The sequence below is a fragment of the Gymnoscopelus microlampas genome (assembly GCF_963454915.1).
Source record: "Gymnoscopelus microlampas genome assembly, chromosome: 9".
NCBI lineage: Eukaryota > Metazoa > Chordata > Actinopteri > Myctophiformes > Myctophidae > Gymnoscopelus > Gymnoscopelus microlampas.
Genome location: NC_139946.1, coordinates 25,815,527 through 25,838,165, shown reverse-complemented (window position 1 = coordinate 25,838,165; position 22,639 = coordinate 25,815,527). Strand labels below are relative to the sequence as shown.

Below are 22,639 nucleotides of genomic sequence, written 5' to 3'. Positions count from 1 at the left end.
GTAGAACCACATGTCACACATCATGACATGTACATGTGGTTCTGCAAGGAATACCGATGAAGCGTGAGTCGACAGCGACCTCTGGGTTCAGGTAATTCTATAAGTCACCAAATCCACTGTAGCACAGTCTTTCACTCCCATCACCATGGAAATGTCAAACATCCTAGAGCTTGGGGGTAGCCTGTTTTGCGACCCAGCATCCTCCGTGTGGGCAGGGTTCTATTAGGTCAATAATCCAGTTCAAGAATAAAAGAAAAGAAAAGAAAATACTAATAAATGGGTTGACAACTGAACAAATTTAATATTTACATTTGGCATACACTTACAGAACAATGATATCAGGAGAAATGCACATTGAACAGGTGCTGAATCATTTGAGAAAAAAAACAAGTAGGCTTAAATGATGTACAGATCAGGTGGCATGGAAGCTCAGCTGAATTTCAGCACGTAGTTCTTATTAATGGCAAGAATTGCTAATCGCTATTTCCTCCCTGCTGGCTGCAGAATAATTACCACGCCATTGATTATAATGGGGATTTGACCAGACTTTACACTTGATTTTTATTACAGTAGTAGTAGGGTAGTAGGGTATGCTTCAACTGGCTCTTCAACCGAGTGAAGACCTGCCCTCGCTGCCCTTCCAGCCAATAGCATTCGTTTCCGGTTGCTTTTTCAGACCGGAAATTCCAAGATACTGGATTTGAATTAGCAGAAAAGGTGGATTTGAATTGGCAGAAAAGGTGGCTTCAAAACAGGTCTGTAGAAACCAATGGCTGACTTCACTTTCCCTTCGTCCATATTTTTTAATCTATGGTACACCCCCCACCTAACTGCCAATGAGCTGAAAGCAATGCAGAAATGTTTGTGAGTAGTGTATCTTCAAGTAGATGCAAACAGTAACAACGTGCTATGGTACAAGCAGCCAGCCTAATGAGACTGGGCTATGCTGGAGAAGTACTCCAGCATGTCTTGAATGGTGAAGTCCATAGTGATTTCAAATCCAGGATAACAACGGCCAATCAAGTCTTCAAAGTGCTTGTACTGACGAATGAACTCATCCTGCATGGAATGCCATACCACCTGGTGCAGTTAAAAAACAAATACAAGTTCTCAATTAGTTTTCTTAAAAAAAAGTATATCAACCCAGTATTTTTTAATGACATACAGTAGGGCTATAAAGTAGGGCTTAAGTGGTAAAAAATATGCTCATCAGGGGGTTCGGGACCCCTAGGGGGTCTTCAGAGTTACTACAGGGGGCAGCCAAATGAAATGTATTTTATTTAAATGTCTGAAAATACACTTTAATATGAATCCAATATATTATTATTAGATATTGTGCAAACAAATAAAACACATTTAATTTGATGATAGTGCTGTCAGACAAATATATGGAGCCATCAAAGTTGCAGCATCACTTGGAAGGTACCCCTAAAACAGTGGAATACTTCCAAGCTAGTCTCAAATCTCTCAACGGTCAACAGACATTGATGAGACAATTAGCTAAATATGGTTCTATTACATAGCTTAATTTCTCTCTCAGCAAAGGGATTCTTGGCCTGAAAAACATTGAAGACCACTTGTCTATGTGTTTTACCTGCAGAAGACTCTCCTCTTCGCACAGATGTTTGTCCACCTTCTTGTAGAGGTTGTCCAGTCCCTTCTTCACCTCCTTGCCGGGGTACTCCTTGATAACCTTCCGCAGCTCCTGTTTGCTGAAGGCCAATTGGTAGCTCACCTCCTCCTCACGGATCCCCTGTGCCACGCGTGCCTCCACCCCTTCAAAGAAGTGCTGTGAAGAGGTAACAATCAAGTAGCATTGAATACAGTGTTCCTAACTCATATTAAAAATCAATGGTTCTCAAACTTTTAAGCGAGTCAAGACGCATTGTGAGCTTGTGGATAGGCTATTTTGGTCAAAGATATTTGGTGTGGAGGGGGAAAAAGAGCTGACCAAGTACAGTTCTACAGCTCTTTGACATTCTCAGTCAACTTAGAATGTGTTTACTAAGTATAGAGGATTTAAATGGATAATGTTTTGTACTACAAATTCCATTTATTCTTACATTGAGTTTTTCCAGAGGCTGGCCCAGGGAGTTGATGACGTACGACTGGAGATGGTCTGTGTACTTGTGCTTGGCTTCACGCTTCTCGCTTTCCAGGCAAGAGATCTTCAGACGGGACAGAGTAGAGAAGATGTGGTGGAAGTTCTCCATCATGACCACGTCCCGTGGCGTCTTCTGGCTTTCATTCGCCACCTTCTCCACTGGAGACACAAAGCAGACCCCATTAGAGTGCTGGTCTTAAAATGTACTAAAATGTTCTATAATTAAATGTGGTGTAAGTATTTCTTTTTATTAAATCAAAGTATTGTGTTAAAAGGTCAAAGCTTTATATTCTGATAGTAGTCATTGCTATAGAGTGTTTGTTCAATAACAGGGGTCTCTCACCGTCTCTCCAGCTCTTCAGCCAATCAGGAGAGAGTACCCATTTATCAACTTAAATATATAGTAGTCCAGTTCCAATTTTGTCTTCTCACTTCTTTGTGTCATCACTTCCAATTTCACCCGTTTAGCTTGTATTGTATCCTGTATGCAATCTCTCTCCTAATTGGATCAAATCTGTATCCCAACCTGAAAATGCATTTTCTGTATACTAAAGAGCTGGAGAGACTTGGAGACCCCAGTTACTGAACAAACACTCCATATCAGAATATAGAGCTACTCAACACTAATTTTAACAACAAATATCACTTACTACACCTTTAAATGACTGGGTTAAATTAAATCCACAGGGGTTCAAAGTGGGGGCCACCAGGGGCGCAATTGGAAAGGAGAGTGAAATCACCGTTGACAAAGACAGCCTTGATGAGCTTGACGTAGGCCTTGTCCAGATCTCCCCGGCGCTCCGCGTTTCGGAAGATGGTTTCGGCCAGCTCAGCAAACTCCTCGAACCCTGTGACAAACGGCAGGATTCCCACCTTGCTCTTCTTAGAAATCTTCACCTCCTCCATTTGCCTGATCTGGCCCATCTGAAAAGATTTTGTGCCAAATACAGGCCTTTTACTTGTAACAAGAGTATTTTATATTGTGGTATTGCTACTTTTACTTAAGTAAAAACATCGGAGCACTTCCCCCACTCACAATGCACTTGTCGAAGTTCCTCTTGACGGTGACCAGGACGTTTCCCAGCGTGGTGCTGAGGTACGAGGCGGGGTCCACGTTCTCAGCCGTCCACACGTGGTGACTCATCTTCACCAGCATGTACAGCGAGTGGAAGCTGTCGATCTTGTCACCCAGCGCGATGAGGCTGTTGAGCTCCGTCTCGATGCTCTGGAAGATCTTGTTCATCATCAGACGCACCATGTCCTTCCTGGAAGACACCAACCACAGAGGGGGGGGGGGGAGGGAAGGTGCGAGAGCAATGACGGATAGTGCAGTGGTTCCCAACCTTTTTTCCTTGGACCCCCCCCCTCTTCATCTGACACAAGCTGAGACCCCCACACAGACACACAAACACACACGCGTATGTTTGAATATGAAATGTGTGTGTGTGTGTGTGTGTGTGTGTGTGTGTGTGTAGTAGCAGTAGCAGTAGTGTGAATGGTAGTGCTGTGAGAACAGGGACTACTCACTCTGAGGACACGGACTGCCTGTGTTCTGACTGAGGAATAATTCTGGACTGCACCACTCCATCCGGTTCCTCCATTTCAGGCTGTCAGGAGACAGAAAGCCAATGCAAACATCAGCAGTTAATACGACATATGACACTGTGACATAACGCTCCTTATGTGTCTAATATTTCTTTCTGAGGGGCCAGGGGAAAAAGGAACCAATTTCAGAAACTGTCATCAATTATTATAGCAAAAGATAATTTTCCCATGAACCACCTGGCTTTAATTGTGCCATGCACCACTGTCAAAGTAATATACAGCATGTGAGCAGATATGTACCGGAGCGATGGGTGGTGTAATGGTGGCCATTGGTGGGTGAGGCAGATATGTACCTGAGCGAGGGGTGGTGTAATGGTGGGTGAAGCAGATATGTACCTGAGCGAGGGGTGGTGTAATGGTGGGGTGCTGCTGGAGCTTGAAGAACTTGCTGATAAAGTCCTGTTCTGCCAGACACAGAGGTTCCAGCTCACTGAGGACCTGCTCGAATATCTGCAGAGAAGCACACACCAGGTTTCATTTAACTGACCAGCATCTTTATGGACACTGTGTTGATATTTGATCGGGAGGGATTGGACATGTCTTCAACAAGCTTGCTTAACTACATTACACTCAGACAGAGAAGCAGTTAACACTAACCAATGGCAATTAAGACAGATTTTTTGGCATGTTGTGTGTCCATGCCCATCCCTTGCACGATTATGAAATAACCGGCCCGGCCCTATCTGAGAACTCATAATTTCAACATAATTCAAACATAATTTCCCGATCCAATGCAGAAGTAGAAAAAAGGTCATAAGTCAAATATTTCTGTGGCGTATTAGCAATGTGCACTATACATTTGGCGCTGATCGGTCCAGCTGTTTGCGATTTGCTTTTTTATCTCCGGACACACACACACAGACCCTCTTTTCTAGGCAGCTAGACTCCTGCAGCCATGTCGTAAAACAGGTCCCTCCGACTAGCTCACCTTGTCAAACTTGGTGCGGTCGGCTACGTCGAGGTCGGATGCCGACATGTTGCCCATGTCGAGCAGCGAGGAGGACTGGGAACGTCTGCTGCTGGAGCCCTGCACCGCAAGCTTGTTCAGACTGGACGTGGAGCCTGTCAGCTTCCCAGAGCTGCCATGTAGGCCGCCGTGCAGGCCTGGGCCACCACAAGGATTAAACATGGCCATTAGAAGTGTCTTGTTGTGCAGTGATTCTCAACCTTTTTCCATTTGACCGACCCCCAGTTTGATTTTGCACAAGGCCTCGGACACCCATTTGATACCATTTCGTTCATCTCTGGAACCTCAATCTATTATTGTTAAATCCTCAGTGTTTCTTTCACTGTGAGAGTGTACAAATGGAACCAAATTGGTTCCATTCGTACACTCTCAAGAGTTACAGACCCCTAAGAGTCCAATTGGACCCATGGTGGTCCCTGGACCAGACTTTGAGAAACAGTGTTGTTGTGGAAACTGTTTTAGGGATCTCAGTCCAGCCACACTGTAGGCCCAATGAGAGAAAGTTAACACCATGAACCCCTAGCATACCTTTTCTGGGCATATCATAATAGGCAAAGATTGTTGTAGAGGGAAAAGGGAGGGGACCAAGACCCCTGGGGGACCTCGGTCAAGTATATAGGGTTTATGTGGTTAAGTGCATTCAAAACACAGACACCGCATTCTCAAAGGTGAAGCTGAGATTAAGAGTGTTAGCCATTATAGTGGGGCTTCATTCAGCTGCACTGGCACATGGCAGAGTACAAGGGTGAAAGATACTTTATAGCAGCGATTCTCAACCTTTTTCATTTTAAGGACCCCCAGTTTGATATGCATTTAGGCCACTGAACCCCATTCTGATAGAATTTTAATCTAACTTTGAAAGTGTACATACCCTTACAGGTCCATTTGTACACTCTTAAGTAGTCTCTCGTAGTCAGACTTTCAGAGATCTCCGCCTACTGATAAGTCTGGTGACGTTCCAATTCTGTGTGGGCTATAGGTGTATAGTTAACAATTAAGAAAAAAAAAATCATGCATTGCAGAACCAATATGAAAAACGGAGGACTAGCCTTCCTAATCTGGGCGGAGGCATTCAGTCGATCTGGTAAAGGCTGTAAAGGTGTGTCCTAAAAAAAAAAACTGTGGGCGTAGCATTGCCACCGGTTTGTCTTCGCCGGCCGTCCAAGCCCATACAATGAATTTATGTATCCAGATAATTGGTGGACAGATATAGGTGGAGATATCCGATTGCCTGGCTATGTGAGACTACTCTCTGACTTACGGACCAGTAAGGGTCCATTTGGTTCATAACCCCCTCCCAAGGACCCCTGGGGACCCCAGACCCCACATTGAGAACCACTGCTGTAGAGGAAGAAGCCAGGGGTTTACTGAGTGGAAGGTAATCTGTCTGAGTACTGAGGAGCAGTGAATACTTACTTTCCGTTTCTTGTTTGAGTGCACTCTCTTTCCGCGGAAGCGTGGCTGGTGGCCGGTTAGAAAAAAGGGAATGCGTCAAAGACAGAGAGAGGTTAGGCTTAAAACATGCAGCATGTTTGTGGTGGTGCTGGGGTGACGCTAGATGTTAGCTGGAACAAGTCATAAACGCAGACATAGGCATGCACAGCACAGCAGCTTAGGTGGCACTGTGGCTCGGTCAGTTCTTTAGAAAACAATTTATTTTTTTATTTTTTCACTTCGGAAGGATAACAAGCAAACAGTGAATGCAAAAAAAGCAAAGCTCTTTTTTGTGTGCCACTATCCAAAGCTACCCCCCCCCCCCCAAAAAAAAAAACGTAATAAAGCAGCAAATCATTTTGACCCCCAATTTAGTCGTTATGCCAATCAAGTCCTCCCCATACATTTCTGTGTTGCCACTGCTGTTGTACCCTACTGATTCACCAGCCAGTGAGGAGCCCCAACCGGGAGGACGTAGGGCCTCCGTCCTACCCTTCTGTCCAACGGCCCTACTGGCAGGCCTCCCCGGAACACGGTCAGTTGTGTTCGTATAATTGCTTGGCCAAGCCGGATGCAGTATGCACCGCAGTGGATTCACACACCTAGATTCCGCAGTGGTGGACAGGAACTATACCCCTGTGCCACTTGAGTGCCCAAAATCCAAATCCCAACCAAGAGCCTTGCTTTACCACTGATACCATAAAACTAGTCAGAGGAAGCATTCTGAAAGGGTTAAACATGAAGACGTTCACAAAGTTGGCAGATTCAGATGGGAAAAGATGCCACATAGACAGAGTGACCACAATGATGTGGTGTTTTTCAGCAAGGGACAGTAAATAGGTATAAAGTTAATTTTGTACTCCATCACACAACAACAGCGTTGTTCTGTGTCACTTGCAGAAAACAGCACATCTACAACCTCACAACGTCTGAGCTTGAACTGCTCTTGTTGACAAGCGACACCGTTGTGCGATGGAGTATAAAACATCAGTCTTAATGGTGTTCGACTTGTAATATTCTTTCCATGGTCAGAACGATCAAACCTTTTTTTTCTCCTCAACATAATGATAAGAGGTAGATATTTGCTCATGGACAAACCATGCCGTCAATTATGCATTATACAACAATAAAAGGCATGATAAAGGTATTAAATGATAAAAACAATAACAACAATATAATTTCACAACATGCATAAGTCTTTCTATGACACCTTCTTCTTACCAAACTTGCCCTTTGCCTCCTTGGTTGTACCCGCCATCTTTATCTTGGCGACCTCAAAGAAATCTTTGATTTCCCGTTCATACAATCTTGTCATGTAGTCAACATAGGTCTAAGACACGAGACACAAAGTTAGCTTGGACAGAGAAGTGAGATTGATACCACAAGGCATGTCTATGAACTAATTTAAAGGGATTCTCTTCACTGTGTCTTATCTGTACACACTGTACAATCAACAACCATTCTGACCTCTGCCACTGGAGTATTTAGTTTTACTGGATCTAAACAAATATGGTAAAAAAAAAATCATTTTACTCGGATGATGATGAAAGGTGTCAGTTTTTTTTCTTGTCAGTTGACATGATTAATGTCACACATTGACAGTGGTGTTTTCCTTTTAATCAGTAAACATACAGGAGAACCAGAGTAAAATGAGGGTACTGACCTAAAAGCCAAACATTTCCATTTGGCTTTTAGGCTTTATAAACAAAAATTGCACAGGGCAGATATGACACATAAATTAAATATACAAATAAATGAAGTCCATGGCCAGTACCAATAATCAAAATAAATACCAATAATCAAAATAAATAATGTAGCCTACTATGGCCAAAATAGGCCATATTTAAAAACAAAAAACAGATGAATTTATACAGATGACACAAAACTCAATTTGCATTTAGGCAATTACTGTATGTAAGAATTGCGACTGGCATACCCTGGACAGGCCTTCGTACTTCTCCCGGTGGGTGTTCTTGAGCCATTCCATGAGCTTGGCGTAGCGCAGCAGGTCTCTGTGGAGGGGGCTGTGTTTGGGTAGGGTGAGTTCAGTCGTGTGCTGAGACAGGGTGGAGCTCTGGTCATGGCCCTGGACAAAACAATGGACAAGATTAGAGCCAAGCCGATATAATGGTTCGGCCCGATATAGCTATAATTTTACTTGACCAAAAATGTCATTACTAAAATGACAATTTTGGAAAACTTTTTCAAATGCCTTAGAATTTTACAAAATGTGGGTCAAGACATCTGTAATCGGTGGTGGTAGTCTCTCCGAAATTGGGATCTGACCCAAAAATCTGCCATCGGTTGGGCTCTAGAGTCTAGACACAATACAGTCAATACTCAGTTAACTCTCAACAAAAAAGTGCACAAACACACATACCCAATCCTTACGTACACTCTTTGTGTATACTTTGTGTACACGGTACATACACTAAAAACACAGCAAGAGGCCGTGTCTTGTTTCCTATGGCAGTCGAAGGTGGACAGGAATTATATTAAGATTAATTAACGATTACGAATAACAACAACAAGCCATACGTTAGTAAGGATCTAGGTCATGGTGATCATATTAACAGCTTAAACAAGCTCATGTTTCTGACAAATACCATGTTGATATGCTCTCCATTTCCTTTTTTGTGGCTCTGCACTCACTCTCTACCGGTGGCACCTAGGCCCAGGCATGCAAGCAGAGTAGACAGGCAGAAGATTTCATGACAAGTATGAACCCCTTCGCACAGCTAAGACACATTAACACCCCAGTGCAGAAAGCAGAGAGCAACACGCCAGGGCCTTGGATGGAGGAGAGAGACGGTCCGCATCACCTTGGCTTTGGGATCGGATGAAGAGGAAGATGTTATGAGCGTATCCCATGCACATAATCAATGGCATACGGCTGGGAGTGCTTGAGTTAATGGCATGTCAGTTTCAGGGAGAGGGGGCAGGATGAGGTTGTGAGAGGCCAAACATAGTAGTGGGGAGGGTGGGGTGGCATTGCTGTGAGGGTACTCACGGGAAGAGACAGACAGGAGGACCTATAGAACTGAGGGATGGTCATTTTGAAGTGACTGAAGTGGTTGAACTGACACAGAGACAGAGAGCAGAGTGGGGTGATTCAAAGTGAGCCACACACAGGAAGTAGACGGCACAGGAAAAGCACAGCAAGACGGTTCACAGTGAACCAGCAAGTCAACGAGGGGAGAGAGGGAAAGAGAGAGGGGGGGGGGGCTTGCAAAAACAGGAAACACCGGGACACTCCTGTGGTGCGGCAGACTAATCTGCGAACTGTGTCCTCACAACTTCGCGAGTTTGACTCCGGCTCTCATTCTGCTGAAACGGCACTGCCTCTCTCTCGTGTAAATTCTTGTCAGTCTTACTGAGTTAAGCTCCTACTGGCTAACCTTACAAATAAATGTACAATTTCTTTCTGTGGCTCCCAAGTCTCCAACAGATAACACAAGATTCCACGTGAAAATACATTGCAAAAGTTAAATGTTTAATCCCAGGGCTTTGCAGGGATAATTATGTTCACAGATGCATACAGATTGTTCTTACACTAGGGACAAATGCTCTTTTTGAGAAGGCGTTGCTTCTTACAAGCCGATACATGGAAAACCTGAAGAGAACACCACAACTGCAGACTGCTCTTACAGTATATGTTTTTTCAAGGACTCATAAATAAAGTGAATGCAATAGACTTCAAGGAAGATGTCAATTTGAATTTTTGACAATAGGTGTGGTGCTCCACCTCAGCAATTCATCCCCCAGGGGTCGAGTGCAGTGGTTCTCAAATCCTCTGGGTTCCTTGAGGGAGTTGCAAATGGACCCTCACCCTTACAGGTTTGTAACTCTGAGAGTTACCTTATGTGTCCATTTGGTAACATTTGTACAATAATGTACAGACACTAACTATCATTATTGCATGGAGGCTGTATCATAATATCATCAGTGTTTTCTATTCCTCAGTAATACTGTAAGGTAATGAAATCTGTCGAGGGAACCCATTGCTAAAAGACATCTGAGTTTTAGGACGACAAACTATCATGGCGTCATCTGTATTGGGTGTATGGCTATTGGCTATTGTTACTGACAATCACACAAACTGTAACCTTCCAACATTAAGGCAATAACATATTGTCACTGTCAGGTAGAAATCTTATATCTCCATATTATGTTTTTTTGTGTAAATTAAGGCTCTACTTTGTTCTAGAAAAAAAAATAGCTGATCTATAAGCTCACATTGGCTATTTTCGCTATTTCCAAAACGGTTAGAAAGTGAAAATTAAACCTGTTAAGTGTGTCTGTGGGTTTATAAGTATTGAACCAAAGAAAAGTATTACAAAGAGCTTGTGACTAAATAGTAACTACATCGATTGGAAAACGGGTTATATTTTCCATTTTCTGAAAAGTAACAGTTCTGGACATACAATGTTTCCAAACAACAGCGACGATACAATTAGCAGAGTCAAACCAGGGAACAAGTGCTACATTTAAAAAGGATCATAGTAAAGTGAGCTTGTGTTAACGTGGTGGTGGTGTGTGTGTGTGTGTGTGTGTGTGTGTGTGTGTGTGTGTGTGTGTGTGTGTGTGTGTGTGTGTGTGTGTGTGTGTGTTTTACCTGGTGAACAAACACATTGTTGAGGTGGTTTGTGAGTCTTCTGGCGAACGTGTCTCTGAGCTCGCTGAACAGATGCTGCTGTTGTTTCACAGCCATCAGCTTGTCATGGCCTTGGGGGAGGAGAAAGCAAAACAATATCAGTATTTATTTCAACCTTTTGCCTTGATTACGATCAATGAATGTTTAAAAAGGAAAACAACGTTGAAAATAGACATCTTCCAAGCTAACAGCTATTTTCACAATTTATTTGTATCGCTATTTTTGCATGCCACCGTTGTATGACGAAGTATAATACTGGGCTTAAGTGGTTAATCAGACAAATGGGTTTAGTCGATTATGAAAGATCTATTTCAATTATATTTTTTATTTTTTTATTACTGCCCTCCAGGTTGAGAAGGAACAACCTATTTATTTATCTGACAACACAACAACAAGAAAGATGGTGCCGATTAGGGCTTGCGGCGTGTAAACCCACCTGGCCGCAGAGCCACGTTCATGCACTGCAGCAGAGCTTCGGAGGCGTTGATGCAGGCCTCGATGCCTTTAGGAGAGGACAGGTCTCCCTCCTGCAACGCCCGGATGTGTCCCTTGGAAAGGTCCATGTAGTTCTGCACGAGGAAAGGAAGAACACACACACAACACAATTCAAGTGCATCTCCAAGTGAACACTTTCTTGCCCATTTTGTCCACTAGATGGCGTATTGAGACACGGTGAATCCCCAGCCCAAGTACAATTGCGTTGTTGTTGACAATATGACCGATACATTTGTATTAAGTACTAAATATACGTTTTACATCTCAGTTAAGTGTTCTAGTGTGGAGATGCTCAGTACAAACATTTTCTCTCTCTATAGAGTACTATGTGTACTGGAGACCAAAAACCCACCTTTTAAGTGTACAAAATGGAGCAGAAGTCTTGGCCTTTCCTTTGAGTGAACTGACAAGGATGCAGTGGTGAATGTGTTCATTAAAGTGGTGCAACAGATGATCAAACTCAATTAGTTCGATTAGTAATCGATCCCTATGTTGGGCATGTCATTATAGGCTAAAGTAGAGGAGCCGGATTAATAAAAGATGTGAGGGGACAATAATGGTGGGCGTGGCCAGACGATGACGTCATAAAGTTCACTGTCAAGTCCATGGTTATTATATTGTGGTTATATTACACTCTTCGTTTTGGTGTTGAATTAACTAAGTACTTTAGTGTGTTGTTAATTGATAATTATAAGGTTCTTTGATGAAGACCAAGAATGCCTAGATTGTAAATGTAAATGAAATTGTCTGACTGTCTATTTAAGGGAAAATCAAGTTTACTAGTTAGAAGAACTCCATGAAACATTGCATTTGTTTATAGAATAGAGCTCGATAGAGAAGCAACTTCAGTAGTACGGAATTAAAAAAACGAGATGGAGATTTTGCAACTGTAGAAGTGCGGAGTTATACAGATATATTGATTTATTTGCTCTTAAACGTTGTCACTTTGCAATGGTGCGTGTAAAATAGCCTAAACATGGGCGAGATCGCTGGTTAACTTGGTGTCCACCAAACTTGTTTCTATTATTTTAAACCCAAAATTTCAATAACCTTTTCACATTCTGAGTGTCAAATCCCAAGACTGTTCTTTAAATCCCCAAACACACCGCAATGAGACTAATAAGTCTGCATTGGAAAAAGCACTTGCTTTGCCTCATTCCCCTCCCTCCCGTCCTATGTACGGGGGGGAGGGGATGGGGGCATGCACGATATCGTGAACGTTACAGTTTCAGAAAGTGAACGAGCTTGTTCACGGCAAAGAACTAGTTCTTTTGAACGAATCGATCATGACCGATACATCACTAATTCACGCAGTCAGAACAGCAGAGAGTCGTTACACACATTGTGTAGGTACAGCCAGAATGAATCGTGGTGGTACATTAAAAAAGTTCAAACATTTGAAAACGTTCAAAACCTTTCAAAGGCAGTGAAAATAGCAGATGGCGTATTGATGTACGCCATCTGCTATTGATAACGTGGAACATTGTGAGCTTGTAGATCTTATATTTTAACTATTATTACGTGGTTAATAGATTTGTTGCTATATATTTTTTATGCGCTTCTCAATTATTGGAAAAAAATACAGTAATCAATAGAATAATAATAATAAGAAGAAGATATTCAACGGTCGCAGTACTAGTTCCTTACCACCAGGAACTGGATCTCGTCCAGCAGCTTGCCGTTGTTGGTGTTGGAGATCTGGATGAGGCGGTTGCTCTGCGAGATCTGGTCCATCTGAAATCAGGATCAGAATAATTCTTAATGTCACATCACAGGTTTACAGGTGCAAAGAAGTGGGTGAAATTCTTTTTTGTGCAAACTCCATCGTTTGTGGTTTTCAGGAAAGGGGGGGAGCAAGGAGAAAAAAACATAGGAAAGAAACAGGGAAAAAGGAAAAATCACAGATATGTACATTTATACATATAGCATAAAAAAACGAACAGGAGTGTACAAGGCGTAAAAGTAGCAGGTCTGTACATGAGGTTAGACATAAGGTGCAAAAGTAGCAGATCTGTACATGAGGTTAGACATACAGTACAGCGCAAAAAGATAGCAGCAGGTGAAGTAAATGAAGGTACCTGCTCCTTGACACTCTGCAGCATCTCCTCGTAGCTGCTCAGTTTGCCCTCGATGGTGTCCACCTCGCCCAGCGCCTCATCCAGGAGCTGCATCAGGATGTTCACCTGCTTCTCTGACGCCATGATGGACTGGATGTTGGCCTGGAGGGGGGAGAGGGGAGGGGGAGGGGGAGAGAGAGAGAGAGAGAGAAATGGTGTGGCATGTTTATTTTGTTGTTGACTCCATCAAACTCGAGTCGGATGGGATTTGTTCCTATAGTTCAGTGCTTATCAAACCTTTTCATGTCAAAGATGCCTGAATTGATATGTATTTGGTTGTTTTTGTGCCACGGATCCCCATACAAGATTTGTGTTGTTAAAATGTGTCAAAAATATTCAAAAATGTATTTTCAGTTAATTTCCCAGCCATACTTCATGGTTATGTTAGTAATAATAATAATAATAATATACTTTAAGTTTGACACAAATCTCAAAGTGCTACAGACAAAGAAAAACATTTGCCTAAAACAAATCTAAAAAGTACATACAAATATATATAAAGGCATAAAGCCTAAGAGGTACAGCCAGTGTAGCTAAATAAACGCTGTGTTAAATAGGTACACATCTAGTGCTCTTTTAAAAACACCAAAATCTTAAGGAACATTTCACTTACCCCATCTAGCACCTGCAGCTCGCTGGTGAGCTTCTCTGCGAAGGCCTCTGCGTTGGAGATGGCACACTCACACACCTCCATCATGCCCTCGATGTCCTGCTCCTCCCGTGCGTTCAGCTCCTGGTAGTCGTCCAGGGCATCCTCGTCGACCCCGGCAACGCTCTGGCTCTCGCCACTCGGCACGGATTCTAACCCGGGGCCGGGGAGGACAGGAAACGAAGTAGGGGTGCAGTTAACAGTTAATTGAACTGATAAATTGAATCTGTTATCAAAAATAATCGATTTAATGACATAATGAATGAAAAAATCGTACCCTATTTTGGCAAATGTGAAAAGTGAAAAAAATATTTACGCTTCTCGATTATTCGATAAATCGAAAATAATGGATAGTTTCAGCCCTACATGGCCACAGTGTACAGTACAGTCTCTCATTGCTCCTTTTGCTCATATGTAGCTTACACGTTCCCACAAATGAACAGTCACTTAACAGGGATGTGCCATGCCAATCATGCCAATCGATTTTCACAGATCATTTGAATGACTTTATGTATCAACCCGGTTACCAATCTGTTCCCAGAACACAAATACAATGTCCCTGCACATCCCCGTTTTAATGACAAACACTCATCCATGCACTCTGGAGCCAAACTCCAAAGAGCGACAGGACTTTAGGGATCATGGGGATGGGAGGTTGATGCCGTGAGAATGCATATCATCGCTGCCCGGTTGGAAACCTTGTATGACAAAAACGCCTGTTTTTCGGGATATGGGAAAATATTACCTGTGTTTAATGGAAATAGAAATTATTCACAAGGTCTTGTTAATACTTTTCACTAGTTAATTTTTAACTTTTTCTGTTTTTTCTCATTGTTCTCCCTCTCTCTGCCTCTCCCTTTTCTGAAAACAACTAAATGATTGAGCTTGCACAAAAGCTAATGATTTACACCTGTAAACCTGTGATGTGAGAATAAAACTGATCCTGTTATATATAACAGGTTTTATATTTATAATTATAAAACCCACAGACACAGTTTAAAAAATATCCAATCTACAAGCTTGCAAATTGCTGTGAGCTTGTAGATTGGCTCCTTTTCCTACCTTTGTGTGGCACTCTCGTATGACAAAATAGAGCATTCATTTACCTTTATTAAAGGAAATGGAAAAAAAGTTGTAATATGGAGATTCAAGGTTTCTGCCCGACAACGACGAAATGTAGTGAAATGAGCAGAGAAAGTGAAGTCCTACCAACCTTCCGCTTTAGGAAGTTCTGGCCGGAGAAAGTTTTAAGAGAGAAGAGTGAGAATAAAGACAGAGTTAAGCCACGAGAAAAAACAACACAGCACACATCAGGACAGGAGAAGAGACGGCACAATATCGGTCCCTAAACATGCCATTTAAAAGAAAAAAAGGAAAAAAAAGGAAGCTCGCGGTTGGTGGTAAATAACAGACAGTACTGTTCTGCTCTTTACTAGTTAGTCTTTTGGCAAAAACATTTTAAGTTTTTAAATCAATCCTTCACCTGAAGAACAATGCAGGTCGACTAAATTATGGTTCAGGCTTTTCTGGTTGGTTCCACTCGCTGGGTGGGCTGAGGACAGAGTTGCGTCTCTTACCTTCCAGCAGCTGAGAACTGACGTTCACAAACTCCACCTTCTTCCTCAGGTAGCGCTGGTTGAGCTTCCAGATGCAGGAGATGAAGGCGTTCTTCTCAGCTGTGCTGCTGGCCACCCAGCGGTAGACCTTCTCAAAATGAAGGTCGAAATCTGGGTTCTCCTGCACCATGGGGGGAAAAAACACACACAGAATATCCCACAATCACAGAGTTCAATCAATGTCTGTTCTTTGTTGTTATGTCTGTTTGTACAAGACAAAGGACCGCAATGGAAATACGTTTTGACTTTTTTTTATCCTTGATGTTTCATTTCAGTGAATGCATTGTATTGCACTTATACTTCTATTTTTTAACATAACGTTCAAAATGTGCATGAGTGCCAGCCTAGTTCAATCACTTGGGAGAGCTCATCAAACAATACATCCCTGGGATCAACGGTATGCGACACATGCACAATCATGGATTTCTTCTTCCTTGAAGTGAAAACATGCAATTTAATTGTCTCCGCCAGGCCGAAGGCATGGCGAGAGAGTATGTTTTACCCTCCGTCCGTCCGTGTGTCCGTCCTTCTGTCTGTTACCAGCTAATCTCCGCCACCGTTGCCCCGGTCGCTGTGAAACTGCACACACACACTCCCTCGATGCCACAGCAGAACCTCTGCCCCAAATTTTTCACATGGGCCTGTTATAGCGTCACCAGGAGGCCGATTTGTGCAAAACACATTTTTGGACATTACTCCTACAGATTTTATCCAAACGTCACGCAAATCGGTACACAGTATCTCTATAGTCATGACGCACGTATCTCTGAACAGTATTGCCAGGTTTTGCGCGAGAAATAAGCAGCCAGGTCTATGAAAACAAGCCCAACAAAAGCGACTATAGGCTGCATGAGCACTTTAAACCTATATACAAATAAAATAGCCGATCTACAAGCTCACAACACGTCGCAACTATTTTCAAAGAAAAAAAGCAACATTAAGAAATAAAGCCAAATAAGCAACTAAACTTTGGAAAAAAGCTAAAAAGAAACGCAACCACCAATATTTTGTACAAGCAACTCGCTTATAATAAGCGGACACGGCAACACTGCTACTGCAACACTACACTACACTACACTGCAACACACACTACTGTTCGCTCGCTGACCATTTCAACTATCGTACAGTGTGTAGAGGTCTTAATGCTCACTGAGTGAGCGAGACATGGCTCTGACCTTGCTTGCATCTTTGGCATCCACTTGTGTCAGGTCTCGAAGCTCCCAGGCCAACTGTCGCTTGTAGAAATCCCCTTTGTCCGACTTCTTCACCTTAACCACCTTGGCCTGGACAGGCCTCTCTGTTGTGACTAGAATAAAAAGGATGCAGATGTTTTATTTTTCAAGAAAAAACATTTTCACTATTTTTGAAATAGTCTTTAAGAAGCTAAATATGGTTCCCCACAGTCCTGACAAAGCATCTGAAGCGTGTGGCTTGATCCTTACTCTATCCTTATTCTGTTTGTTATGCAGTCGGACAGTTAGAGTAGAAGAGCTGTTATTTTGCTTCTGCAGTCTGTCTGCTAACCCAGTTACTGTGCTAACTTGGTTTGTGCACGAGCACGCGGACAATGGCTGATTTAGGACCTGGAACTTGCAACAAACAACCTTATATACAATAATAATAACTGTATTGTTATAAAAGTTACTACATAAAGATGTGGTATAACAATGAATAGAAAAGCATGTGGAATCAAATGTTAGCTGTAAGTGCACACAGAAATGTTTGTAATCCTTTTTGTGCAGGCGTCATCGTTGAATGTTTCACTTGGAGGATATTTAGTTTACATTTTATCTGGAGAGAAACGATGTATAATTTAAGGCATGTGAAACACAGCTTTGGTGTGTTTCTTAAATGTGAGAGGAGTTTTTCATCCTAAAGTCTCAAGAGGAAAGTTGACAGTGAAAACATATACATTCAAAGAATGGACATAGAAATATTTGTCATCATACCTGATTTAATCAATTCAAATGTATTTTTGCCTAACACTGCTCTAGGGGGTTTGAACTTCAGTGATTTTTAATACTATCCTACTCTAAATACACATTCAATCTAGAGCGTTGGACTGTGCAAAAATGTTGACTAATTACTTGACTTACCCCAAACCCCGCCCGCCAAAAAATCTCCTGGATTCTGACAGTCCAATGTTGGCAGCCCTGACATCATGCGTGTCATGTGTCAGACCTTCATAACCAGAAGGTCTGACACATGAGAGCTGTTCTGTGTATTAAGAATCTTACCTGTAGCGCACAAGAAGCAGTTCTTCTTCTTCTTGCCTGCCTTGCAGACGTTAACGATGCTGAGGAGGCGCTCATCGTTGGGTGTGAAGATGTCCCTCTGGAGGGCATGCTTGATGGCTGTCATGGTGGATGCTGTGACAGGAGACACGCCGCCTGACCATTAGAACAGCCTTGTTTTGTTGTGTTTTACCCGGTTTCCCCCCAATTTAGTCTTTATGTCAATTCATTCCTGCACACACACACACACACATTGCTTTGTGTTGTCTCGTACAGATGAGAAGGTTTGAGAGAAACACCGACCTAAGGTGTTTGCCCCCCCTAGAATGATAACAAGAGACCGTCGTCGACAAAATTAATACCACTGTACTGTTCATTCCATCTTTGCTGTTGACACACAGTGCTTCTAAAAGCAAGTCATCAGAAAAAGAAAAAGCATAATAATTATTCACAAAGACCCGCTGGTGTCCTTCTGGCGTTTAGCTGCTAGCTATTTGTTAAGTTTAGTTAGCATGGACTGCGACTGTCAACAAAACGCAAAAAGTTACAGCTATTTTACTACTAAACACCGTACTAACTGTCCTATCTGTCTTTCGTTCATCTTTAGGAAAAGAAAAGGCACCAAAACAGACAGTATGTATTACCTCAATGCTTCCAAATGTTGACAAGTGAGCTGTGTTCCGTCAGCAACGATAAGGTGGCAACAATAAGACTTCCGGTGGACGATCTCTTCAGAATAAGAGTACCCTCTAGAGCAAAAAGGAGCCATTGAAAAACGGTTAATTTGCACATTAAAACTATAAATTCAGCATTTAAACGACATATTATGTTTCTATACAACACATATTATGTTTCTGTGTAACAAAAAGGGATTTAAAACATTAATAATTTATATAAATGGATAAATGCTGTTCAAAGGAGTGCATAGCCTATACAAATTGGACACTGCACAGGAGACGGCTCCGCGAGGCAACACTTTGGACATAGGCACGCGTTCAGGGAGACCTCCTCTACAACACCACACTCTCCGCTAAGCGGGAGAGGTGTAAAAAAAAGTGTGGCGGGCCGTCCAGTGAGGTCAGAGGTCAGAAAAGTGCCACTTTTAGACAATAGTGGGCGCTGCACAGGAGACGGCTCCGCGAGGCAACACTTTGGACATAGGCACACGTTCAGGGAGACCTCCTCTACAATACCACACTGTCCGCTAAGCGGGAGAGGTGTAAAAAAAATTTGGCGGGCCGTCCAGTGAGGTCAGAGGTCAGAAAAGTGCCACTTTTAGACAATAGTGGGCGCTGCACAGGAGACGGCTCCGCGAGGCAACACTTTGGACATAGGCACACGTTCAGGGAGACCTCCTCTACAATACCACACTGTCCGCTAAGTGGGAGAGGTGTAAAAAAAAGTGTGGCGGGCCGTCCAGTGAGGTCAGAAAAGTGCCACTTTTAGACAATAGTGGGCGCTGCACAGGAGACGGCTCCGCGAGGCAACACTTTGGACATAGGCACGCGTTCAGGGAGACCTCCTCTACAATACCACACTGTCCGCTAAGCGGGAGAGGTGTAAAAAAAAGTGTGGCGGGCCGTCCAGTGAGGTCAGAGGTCAGAAAAGTGCCACTTTTAGACAATAGTGGGCGCTGCACAGGAGACGGCTCCGCGAGGCAACACTTTGGACATAGGCACGCGTTCAGGGAGACCTCCTCTACAATACCACACTGTCCGCTAAGCGGGAGAGGTGTAAAAAAAAGTGTGGCGGGCCGTCCAGTGAGGTCAGAGGTCAGAAAAGTGCCACTTTTAGACAATAGTGGGCGCTGCACAGGAGACGGCTCCGCGAGGCAACACTTTGGACATACGCACGCGTTCAGGGAGACCTCCTCTACAATACCACACTGTCCGCTAAGCGGGAGAGGTGTAAAAAAAAGTGTGGCGGGCCGTCCAGTGAGGTCAGAGGTCAGAAAAGTGCCACTTACAGACAATAGTGGGCTCAATCATTTGTCATGTAGGCTCTGTGGCCACATTTGCCACATTTGCTTCATGACAATGTTGTAATTAAAGCAGATGATACAAATATAAAGATCCTCCAACCAGCAAATGCATTGCAAGTGGCAAAACCACATGGGTACATTTATTTATATGTGAAATGTAATGATGCACCACTTAATGCTGGCATCACAATAGAGGACAATTTGGAAGATATTGGCCATGATGTGGATGTGTTTTTTTGCAATGAAAGACCAAATCACAATATGTGTGAAGCCATACCATTACCAATACTAACATTTCTAAAACAGACATCTGCTTTCCAAAAATGTCACACAGGGCTAGCAGCAGCAGCAGCAGCAGCAGCGCAGTCCCCAGCATTGTTTAAAAAAGCGCTTGAGAAACTCAATGTTGCCAACACTCAGGTGGTGTCATTAGTGTCTCTGCAATTTTCTATGACAGACGTGTGCCACATATTAAACAGCTTTGTGGATGACACACTTGGGGCTCCTTTCCTTGGAAATGACCTGCTTTGCCTGAAAAATCTTGGTCACTATTTGTACTCAATGTGGTGACCAGGCCGTACCATCTAGAACAACTCATAGTGCAGCCACTTGAAGTGTCACAAAAAGGCATCTTGGACACAGTTGCAAAAATATGTTCTGCTCAACTTTCCACAATTTTTAACATTCACAATTATAAAGAATATAAATAATGAATGAAAATAAACTTTTAAGTGCATACTTTTAGTGGCATGTCTATTACATCATGTGTACCTACCAGCTTAATATCAATCAGGCAATGGATGTGGAGCCATTTCAAAATGTGTGACATTTTCAAAGAGGAACTGGAACTAATCTGAACAAGAATCAAGAGGGATTTATTTGTCAATTACTCAATACAGGTACAAGCAGTGAAATGTTGAGACCTGTTTCTACAAAGACTGTGCTAACACAACCAATGTATGATATGATATATGTATGATAAACCTTGTGCGTATGTCACAAGTGCCACGGCAAATAGCTGTCTCGTGTCCAGCGTCCAATTTGTAAAGGCTATGCACTGAAAATGGCCCTTTTCTGACCCCTGACCTCACTGGACGGTCCGCCACACTTTTTTTTTACACCTCTCGGGCTTATCCGAGAGTGTGGTATTGTAGAGGAGGTCTCCCTGAACGCGTGCGTATGTTCAAAGTGTTGCCTCGCAGAGCCGTCTCCTGTGCAGCGCCCACTATTGTCTGAAAGCGGCACTTTTTGCCACTTTTCTGACCTCCGACCTCACTGGACGGTCCGCCACACTTTTTTTTACACCTCTCGGGCTTATCCGAGAGTGTGGTATTGTAGAGGAGGTCTCCCTGAACGCGTGCGTATGTTCAAAGTGTTGCCTCGCAGAGCCGTCTCCTGTGCAGCGCCCACTATTGTCTGAAAGCGGCACTTTTTGCCACTTTTCTGACCTCTGACCTCACTGGACGGTCCGCCACACTTTTTTTTACACCTCTCGGGCTTATCCGAGAGTGTGGTATTGTAGAGGAGGTCTCCCTGAACGCGTGCGTATGTTCAAAGTGTTGCCTCGCGGAGCCGTCTCCTGTGCAGCGCCCACTATTGTCTAAAAGTGCCACTTTTCTGACCTCTGACCTTACTGGACCTTACTGACCTGACCTTACTTACTTTTTATACTGTGTCCATGTTGTATGTATGTCGTTAAATAATATACATTTTAAATGTATTTTTCTGATTACATTCTTATTTGTATTGTATTTTATTTTTCAAATAGGTGAGATCAACTTAATAAACCCTATACTTTTTTTTTATTTATCTTACCTGCATTGCATCTACTATTATTATTTGTAGCATATTTATTGTTGCTTTTATCATTGTTCTTTTGCTCCTGCAAATAAACAATATTGTATCATAATCATTTTCAAAAAGAAAATACATATCTAACACACACAAATGAACACAATATCCAAGTGCAAAACAGGATCAGAAACTGTGCACATTTAATGGGGATCAATAGCCAATTTAAATCTGGAACAACCTCACCTAGAAGTGCTATAGTAGGCCTACATTGGTTCTCAAAGTGGGGTCCGGGGACCCCCAGGGGTCTTTGGGATGGTTCCAGGGGATCCCCAGCAAAAGTAGTTAACCACTTTATCCATATATAAGTTAGCTATTTTAAATATAGCAGATCTACAAGCTCGCAGCGCGTCACTTCGTGCCGTGCTGCGAGCTTGTAGATCTGCTATTTTTTAACATTTTTGAAAAATCTTGAAATTCTTTTGAACTTTTTCATTTGCAACACAAATCTTCTCTTCTGGGGGCCCCTGGCACAAGATATTTTCAAATATAATACAAATAATAATACGATACAATAATATAATACAAATATATATCAATTTGGGGGTCCTTGACATGAAAAAGTTTGAGAACCACTGCTCTAGTTTAAGCCATTTAAAAGACATACATCATAAATGTATTTTTTCAATAAATGTGTGTCTTTAAAAAGAAAATCTGGCAATTAGAAGTGTTCTAGTATGCGCCATTTAAAAGACACACATCATAAATGTATTTTTAAAATAGATTTGTGTCTTTTAAAAAACATTAAAATTACGTGATCTTATTTTGAAGGCAACCGGAAACCTTATTGTTGCTAGCTCAAAAACCGGATGTCCTATCGTTGCTGACGGAACGGAGCTTGACAAGTGACTACTGGATCCGGACTTCCTGTTTGCTACAGCTGTATGTCACGTGACAAAACCCGAGTATGGACCGGCCCCGCCCCCACCAAC

The 22,639-nt window shown here is 42.6% G+C and overlaps 1 protein-coding gene across 2 annotated transcripts; it reads right to left on the bottom strand.

The window, feature by feature from the left end:
• Positions 1–277: 277 nt before the first annotated feature.
• Positions 278–22,580, bottom strand: exoc1 (exocyst complex component 1). 2 transcript variants are annotated; one of them, XM_084067936.1, is made up of 21 exons: positions 22,558–22,580; positions 18,520–18,548; positions 17,879–18,010; positions 16,817–16,947; positions 15,603–15,762; positions 13,990–14,177; positions 13,338–13,478; positions 12,907–12,993; positions 11,201–11,333; positions 10,726–10,835; positions 8,047–8,196; positions 7,332–7,440; positions 6,093–6,137; positions 4,638–4,813; positions 4,046–4,159; positions 3,632–3,711; positions 3,141–3,369; positions 2,845–3,028; positions 2,064–2,263; positions 1,595–1,789; positions 278–1,080 (listed from the first exon to the last, which is right to left on the bottom strand). In XM_084067936.1, the coding sequence occupies exons 3-21, from the start codon at positions 18,000–18,002 to the stop codon at positions 928–930; spliced, it is 2,709 nt and encodes a 902-aa protein (XP_083924062.1). In that variant the 5' UTR covers positions 18,003–18,010; positions 18,520–18,548; positions 22,558–22,580; the 3' UTR covers positions 278–927. The 2 variants fall into 2 exon arrangements, with proteins under 2 accessions (XP_083924062.1, XP_083924063.1); XM_084067937.1 differs by lacking the exon at positions 6,093–6,137.
• Positions 22,581–22,639: the final 59 nt, after the last annotated feature.

Excerpts from the sequence above, each read along its gene's own strand:
- exoc1 (XM_084067936.1), bottom strand. The coding sequence starts at position 18,002 with ATGACAGCCATCAAGCATGCCCTCCAGAGGGACATCTTCACACCCAAC. Across the intron at positions 16,948-17,878 it reads CTGCTTCTTGTGCGCTACAG|TCACAACAGAGAGGCCTGTC; the intron begins GTAAGATTCTTA and ends TTTTTATTCTAG. Across the intron at positions 8,197-10,725 it reads ACAATGTGTTTGTTCACCAG|GGCCATGACCAGAGCTCCAC; the intron begins GTAAAACACACA and ends TGTTTTGTCCAG.